This window comes from Equus przewalskii, chromosome 10 (genome assembly GCF_037783145.1).
Source record: "Equus przewalskii isolate Varuska chromosome 10, EquPr2, whole genome shotgun sequence".
In the NCBI taxonomy this organism is placed as follows: domain Eukaryota; kingdom Metazoa; phylum Chordata; class Mammalia; order Perissodactyla; family Equidae; genus Equus; species Equus przewalskii.
Genome location: NC_091840.1, coordinates 12570547 through 12578834, shown reverse-complemented (window position 1 = coordinate 12578834; position 8288 = coordinate 12570547). Strand labels below are relative to the sequence as shown.

At 52.2% G+C, this 8288-nt stretch overlaps 1 protein-coding gene across 2 annotated transcripts in view; it reads right to left on the bottom strand.

Moving 5' to 3' along the window:
* Window positions 1–676: 676 nt before the first annotated feature.
* RGS9 (regulator of G protein signaling 9) overlaps window positions 677–8288 on the bottom strand; it is a 64554-nt gene continuing 56942 nt past the window's right edge. For both annotated transcript variants that reach the window (XM_070560168.1, XM_070560169.1), the window contains exons 18-19: window positions 2663–3147; window positions 677–1103 (exon numbers count right to left, since the gene is read on the bottom strand). In XM_070560168.1, coding sequence (XP_070416269.1) covers window positions 953–1103; window positions 2663–3147 — 636 coding nt within the window. In that variant the 3' untranslated portion in view covers window positions 677–952. The remainder of the gene's footprint in view (window positions 1104–2662; window positions 3148–8288) is intronic.

Genomic DNA, 8288 nt, shown 5'->3' with positions numbered 1-8288 from the left:
GTGTGGGTGCAGTGGACATGAAAATGCACACTCGACCTCCTGCTACAAGGAGCATATGGACTGACGGCCACCAGCACGTCCATGCCAAGGCCAGTCTTCCCAGAGGTGCTCCCAGCCAATGACCTTGGACATGTAGGTACTATTGCAGAATGATTCCCATAAGACACAGGACCCCTCCAACGGTGACTTTGGCTCAAGGACACTCCAGGAGGCTGGCCAAAAACTTTCTTGGAACTGTGCTGCCATCTGAGACTCTCCCTGCCCATCCCTCCTTCCCCAGAGGTCAGCCCTGCACCTGCATGGTCTGAAAACCCTTGCCCCTTCTCCAGCGCTCTCCCTTTGTCCTTCACAGGCGTTTCCCCTAACAAATCCTTTGCCCGTCTAATCCCGTCTTGGTGTTTGCTTCTTGGTGGATCTGAACAACACGCTTGGCATTCTAGAAAGATGAATTTCCCCAGCTCCCCCTTCCTGCATGATGCCACACCCTGGGGCACCCCCTGGAGAGCTCCACTGATAGAGGTGCCATGCACAAACCAATTTAGACAGGGAAGAAATTCTTGGAAGTGACTCAATGTCCCTTTGCCAAGAAAACCAAAGAAGACATGGGTTTAACCCACAAATAATAGCTCATAAATAACTAATAATACCAGACATACACTAACATTCCAATCCAAGAGACTCTTACAAGTTCACCTTTTATGGGTTTTAAGGCAGCAAGGAAAGTCCTCTGGTCCACATGCTTGTCTTCTGCCCAAGGGAGGAAAGGTCAGGAGAAAGGGAAGGAGTCGGCCACTGGGAGCCCAGCCAGAGTACTCTTCCCCATAATCCACCCCATCTTGTCTCTCCGGCCCCCAAATATGATCTTAATGCACTTCGGTTCGAGAGCAAGCGTGTCACGTGGCCCCATCTGGTGGAGTCTACTGGGAGCATCTTCATGGTTCAAGGCCTGGGCTCAGCCAGCTTTCCCCTCGGCCAGGATCTCCCAGGGGCAGATGACCTCCTTTTCTATGGCCCGGTCACCCGAATCTCCTGTCCCGGTGTCCTCTGTGTCCATCAGGCAGGTCCCGCTCTCCGTAGGCACATCCATTTTGATCTGGAAAAAGCTTCAGGCACAAAAGGAAAGCAAGTATGTGGGGGCAGAGGGACACCGAATCCCCAGCTTGCCCTGACATCCCTGGAGAAGAGCAGCCCGCAGGTGCATTTGCTAAAAGCTGTGTGTGCAGCGACTAGCTCAGCGGATCCCTTTTATTGGGGTAGAAGGGGACTCATGTTTTCATGCTGAATTCAGGATAATTCAGAAGATGATTTCTTTTCATTTTCGAGAGGCTTGAATTTTTATGATTTTGATGAATTTGGGATGTTCCTACAGGACATGTCAGTACTTAATCCTCAACCCTTTTAAACTGCCTTCTGATGAAGTGGCGGCCCTTGAGAAAAGAGCCTTTTAGAAGCCCCAAGCCCATGTGTGTGGCATGACAGTGGCTGCAAATCTAGAACATTCCCTCAGCAAGGTTAGTTGGGAAGAATCAATAGACATGTTCACCTCGGTTCTGACTCCCTCCTACCCTCCCCCGACTGACACAGGCAGGAACAGGTCATAACCTCTGCTCCTGGCTGTTCCCACAAGCACACTGCACAGCAGAGACCATGGATGCTTGGGTTTCCATGGCAACCTAAGGACGCCTTCCTTCTCCAAGACCAGGCAGGCCAAACCCAGGAGCATGTTGATGGGTCCAGGGGTGCCCTGACTGTCTCCCCAAAAAACAAATAAAGGGTGGACTGATTCTCTGTTTTGCACTGTCTACAGCTTCTCTTTCTGTCACTGGTCCAGGAGTTACCAAGCACCCCTCGGAGCCTCTGTTTTGCCCCCAGGGAGCTGTCTCAGGGCACCTGGGGTTCCCAGAGGTCAGGCTTGCAGCCCCACCCAAAAGGAAGGTAGCGGGACCTCCCCTCGGCAGAGACTGGGCACTGTTGTTTTCCCAGAAACCACTGCAGGAGCAAGGACCCCGCATACCCCTCTGAGAGTCTGTGCAGGTGAATGCAGGAGCGGGGTGGGCAAGGCGAGGGCACCTAAGGCAGGGGAGGGGACCCCCCCAGAACATGCCCCGTGCCTCTCACCACCTGTGGCTCCCTCTGCTGCTACTGACCCCGCCTGCCCTTGAACAGTGCAATGGGTTCATTAAACGAATGTCCTCGGGGTGGGCAGGGTGGGCAGAAGAACATAGCAGGAAAAAAAAGGTGGAAAAGAAAGACATTCATTCCTTCTCCTCTTTCTCAGGAAGACAGGGGAGGACAACACTGAGTTTCTGGAAGCAGTCCTGTGGCCAAGGGGTTTAAACAGCCTATTTGTGGTGTCTGCTAGCCCAGAATCCTCCTCCTTACCCAGCCCCCCAGCCCCAAGCTGTAGACCGTGTTCACACCACAGACCTCAGTGCATACCATAGACATACATGCATGAACACACACATACACAACACACAGGCATATGTGCACACATGCACATACCACAGATATAACATGCACACAGATGTGCACAGAGACATGCATGCACACACACCACAGACGTACAAGCACACACAAACATACGTGCACATGCACACACACTCAGAGATGTACGTGCACAAACACATACACCCACAGCACAATCCCTTCTGGTTCTTACTTGGCTACTCTCCTGGATTTCAGCCGGGGTAGCTGCTGGCCCACGTCCCCCAGGGGCTGCACCTTCCCGTGGGACACAGGGGGGCACTTGGGTGAGAGCCTGGCAAAGCCTGGTGAAGCTAAACAGCCTCGTCTCAGAAACCTGCTCAAGGACAGTGCCATGTGGGCCTTGGGAGGGGCCCTGGAAGGGAGCCGAGGCTGGGAGTGGTCAGGGGCGGCCTCGCTTCTCTTGGCGTCAGGGGGCCCACCGTGGGCCCTGGATCCGCTGGCCTCCCCCTGCTGCTCCGCACCCGAAGAGCTCTCCAAGGCCACTTGAATGGGCGATGGGCAGACGGTGCTGCTGGGCCGCCGGATGAAGCGGCCGGGCGAGGGGAAGGGCCTCCTGGGGGAGCGGTAGGAGGGGGAGAAGGGGCTAGAAGGAGAGGGGGGCAGGCAGGTCCCGGTGTACACGGCCAGGTGGGGGCTGGGAGCAGTGTGCTGGCCCGGCTGCAGAGAGGGAAAGAGACGGCTCAGAGTGAGTTGTGCGGCTGGCCAATGGGGCCCGTGGGCTGCCCTCTGCTAACTTGACCCCTTCCAGAGCCCAGGCACAGGCCTGGAATGGCTGCCTGCTAGGGAGTTGGGAAGGGTGCCTCAAGCCATGTAGGACAATGGCACAGTCACACAGAGGCCTCCTGCCAAGGGGCCTGCCTGTCCCCAAGCCCTACGCAGTCCCCAGAGCTAGGCAGTTGCATCCCAGGGCACAGACTGACCTTCTTCTGGGCCTAGGATGCTGGGGTGTGGCCAGGTTGAATTTCCAGTCACCCCTCAGCTCCAGTCCCCCAATGAGCAATGGCTCATTAGTTAACTGCTACATGCCATCTCACCCCTTCTCTGTCCTTGGTTCCCAAACTAAGGACCGGAGGCATTTAAAACACTTCTAACAGAGCAGTGGAGGTGGCACAAGAAGTCCCAGCTCGTGCCTTGCTGACTCTTCCAGGCCTGAGACCACCCACCTTGTCCCGAACCCCAACCCACGACCACAGCAACCATGCTTTGGGGATGGTCCAGGCTCAGCACTTTCCCATGTCTTCCATGGGCAGAGCAGGAGGGCCGGGAAGAAAGGCTGAGTATGGAACCTGGACATGCCGGGAGGAGGAAACAGGAAATATGGGACAAGGACTTTACTGGCTGGAGCAAGGGGAATATCTCCACCTCCCCGGGCCGCCATGGCCCCAGAGTCTGGGAGCACTGGGGCAGGAGCATGGGATCAGGCATGGCTTCAGCCCAAGGAGCCCGGGAGACCTTTGTGCGAGCTGACAGAGAAAGTTAAAATTGGAATTTTCGGGAAGGCTCTCTGCTGTCACCTCTCTTCCCTTCACAGAGTGCACGGACCCATCGGCCAGGTTTGTTGTGTCCCCTCCTATAGGCCTGCTGTGGCCACACGCCACATCAAAGCCCAGCATGACCAGAGCTGGAGGATGTGCTCGTCCTGGAGAGGAGGCAGACCCCCTGGGGTAGTTGCACCAAGACTGCCTCCAAGAGAGAATTGGAAATGACTTCAGGGAAGAACAAACCCTCTTTGAAACTGCCACAGCACATGGACGTCTTATATACAGGGACTTGCCTGGCCCCAGGACCTGGGCACTGCCCTGGGGCCAGAGGAGGGCAGCTGAGTGCTGAGCTGGAGGCCACTTGCTTCTGTGGAGTGTGGCCCAGTTTCCAGGTTACCTGTGTGTGCCAGTCCCAACCTGATGAGAAAAGGACGGGCACATCCAAGAATGGCTTTTGGAGAAAAAGAAAGGCCAGGAGGCCACAGAGGGCTTTGCCATGGGGGCAGTGGGGTGGCCTCCATTCTCTCCCACCAGCTCTCTGAAGTTCAAGCAAGATTTCAACCTGAAACAGCATCTCAGAGCCACTGATTCTGTTCCACTGCTCAGACATCCACAGGCCGACAAATGAGAGGCAAGGAACAGGCCTGGGGCCACTGGGTTATTATACTAATCGTAATTATTATTATTGTTAATATGCAGTGAGAACTCAGCAAACGCGAGGTTCTGGGCTGAGCACTTTACAAGGATTATCACATTTACTTCCCCAAGCTGCTCAGCAAGGCAGTTAACCGCTATTATGCCCATTTTACAGATGAGGAAGCTAATGCTTTGAGAGGCCGAGCCCCAAGGACACGCTGCTGGGAACGGTGTGACAAGCTTTGAAAGCAGGCTCGCTGATTTCACAGTGTGCACACGTAACCGCTAGCTGGACGTCTTGGTGTGGCCTGAAGATCAGCGCATCAGAATCACCCAGGGTGCCCATTACAAATGCAGATCCGGGCCCCACCGCAGACCCACTGAAGGAGAATCTCAGGGGGTGCGACTCAGGGAAGCATCTTCTAACCAGCACCCGAGGTCATTGCTTTGTTATTATGTTATCATTATGCCCGGTAAGTTTGTGGAGCTCTGCTCGATGTTTCTAGTGCCGCCCTTCCATAGGGACAGGTGTCTCCACTTAGGACACAGTCTGCAAAGAAGAATAACAATAGGGGTGAAGGCTGGGCCCTGTCTAAGGGTTTGTGAGACAATTATTAGGTGAAAGAGTATGGCCTATCATTTACTAAGCGTCTACTACGTGCTAGGTACTCTACAAACCTATAACCGCCCCATTTTAGAGATCAGAACATTGTGGTCCAGAGGGGCTCATTACCCTCCCAGGCTCTCACAGCCAATTAGTGGCTGTGGTATACTGAATCCCAAGATTCCCGCCCGCGTCCTTCAGTAAGGGTGTGAACGGTGAGTGTCATGCAATAGTCACTCCCATGGTCAGGCTACGTCACATGGCTTAAGGTGACTTTAAAGGATCATTCAGGTGAGCCTGACCTCATCATATGAACCCTTCGAATCCAAGTCTAGAGGCCAGAGACAGAAATCAGAGAGGTTTGAAGCGTGACGGGAATTCAACGAGGGAGAAATTCCCCATCATTGGCTTTGAAGATGGAGGAAGCCCATGTGGGAAGGAATCCAAACAGCTTCTAGGAGCTGAGAGCAGCTCTCTGCCAACAGCCAGCAAAAAATGCAGCCGTCAGTCCCGCAACATGATAACCAGATCCTACCGACAACCCGAATGAGCTTGGAAGCACACTGTTCCAAGAGCCTCCAGAGAGGAAGGTGAGCAGCCTGGCAACACCTGGAGCGTGCCACCCTGAGCAGACAACCCAGCCACATCCCCCCGGCCAGCCGGGAGCTAATAAATGGTGGTTGTTTGTGCTGATTTGTTACTGGCAATAGATTACTATGGTGACCACGTGAGAATCTGATCCCAGGTCTGGGTAACCCAAAAGCCCTCGCTTTTTCTACTGATCTGTATTACCATCCTTTTGCCTACGGGGTTTAGATAGGACTTGGGGTCCTGGAAAGTGGGCCAAAACACCAAAACTAGGAAATAGGCTTTGTTAAGAGAGAGAGAGAGGCATCAAAGTTCTCCTCCTTTGACAAACTGACTGACACCCTCACCCCCAGTTCATTAACTGAATCCCACTTACTCAGACTTGGTGATAAACTCGTTATAATCCCCACTTCACAGGTAAGAAAACTGAGGCTCATGCAGATAATGCAACTTGACCAAGATCATACCGCTTATGACAGGACAAGCCACTCCACATACCCCCACCTGGTTCTGTGCCCTCCTCCCCACCCCACTCCTCCCCCAGCACCTTCTCTTTTCCGGGATGAATGACAGGACAGGTAAGGAAAGTGGCCACTGTCCTACTTTACTTACCTGCCCGAGAAGGTCGTTTCTTCTGGGCAAATAGCCATTAGCCCCGTTGGCCCTGGACACTCTAAGCAGGATGTCTTTTCCACCTGCTCCCACCAGAACCTTGGCCCCTCCCACCATGACTTTGGCCCCTCCTCTAGACTCCAGGGGCTTGTGCTCAGAGACCCAGCATCTCTAGCCCATAGCACAGCCACCATTGGTGTGAGGCAGCAGAGCAATGGCATGCAAGGCACATGGTGAAGAAATGTGACACGACAGAGACACAGCGAAGGAGAGCTTGGTTTGGTTTGGTTTGTGCCACTGTTTTATTATGCAAGGGAACCAAGAGAAGGGGGAAGGAGCATGAAATGGAGCAGGTACATTGACATGAGGATACAATCACAGGCTTTTTAATGAAAGGCCAAGCAGATGGTACAAAGAGATGCAACTCACTTTCTGTCCAGAAACTGGCTGAGAATTTGAAGGCAACCCCATGGCCACCTGAACTCCCACTTCTGGGAGCAGGCAGGTGAGAAGAGGGCCACATCCAGGTGTAGCATGCTGTGTGCACGGTGTCCCTTCCAGTTCATTCTCAGTCTCCCTTTCCCCCCGTTCCCAAAAGCAAATGAGCAAAGTGGGCCTCATGGAGAAAAATCCTCACAGGTGAACACATCATTGTCCTACCAGTCATCCCATTTGTCCCAGCCCCACACAAGACCTTCCCAGTCAGAAGTGACCCTTACATCAGCCATGAAATTCAAGACCAAAGGACCAACCAGTCACCTCACTGTTACTGTTCAGCCCTCTCACAGGAGCTGCAAACAGAGGACATGACATTAGCTCCCGGTTCTCCTCCTCTCAAATATCTCTTAATGGTCCCTGGAGAACTGGGAGGGCCACACTACAAGACTCTGAGAGAGAAAAGAAGTAAATGGTCAACAATGATGTAAATACATCTCAGATAATGCCCTACATAATAAAGAATAACACATCACTGTATTGGACAACACTGACAGATGCAAGACAGCACAAGCTTACTCTAAGACCACGAAACTTCTGGGAATGCTGCTGCTGCTGGTGATAATGATGGTGATGACAATAATGATGGGAGTAGTGGTGACAATGATGGTATGACAATGGTGCTGCTGCTGCTGATGGTGGTAAAGATGACGATGATGGTGATGGTGAGGATGAGGTTGCTCAGGATGATGGTGAGGATGATGATGATGACAGTGATGACAGTATTGATAATGGGGATGATGGTGCTGATGATGATGATGGTGCTGCTGACGGCCTTGATGATGACCGTGATGGTGAGGGTAAGGATGATGGTGATGGTGATGTTATGGTGATAATGGTTATGATGATGATAATAGCAGCTAGCATTTATTGAGCACTTATTATATGCCAGGCATTGTCCAAAGTACTCAACTTGCATTTTCTTGTCCTGAGCCCTTTACCTCCACTCAACTCTCAACAACAAATGCAGTCTTTTCTCTAAAAGCCAAGCTTGAAAATGAAATTCTACAAAGGAAATCCTGGTGGCTTATAGCATTACTTATTTCCTAGCATAAGTTATACAAGAACGTGGGTAGAGAGACTCAAGCTGTTTAAAATTTGACATTAAGGAATTAAGATAGTGCCTAAACATGACATAATAGAGAATATCATAATGATTTCAATATATCAATAACACTGTCCAAATAAGAACTATTTTTGATGCTATTTGAGACTCAAATAGGCCCTGTGGGGCTACTGTTATATTTGATGCACAGAAACGAAGCTAGCGGGAGCAGCTGCCACTTGCTCGAGTCTAGCAGCAGACACTCTTACAAAACCTCAAACCTGGCTAGAATCTGTGGCTCCTTTACTACCCCACATGAGCATTTCCTGGTGGATTC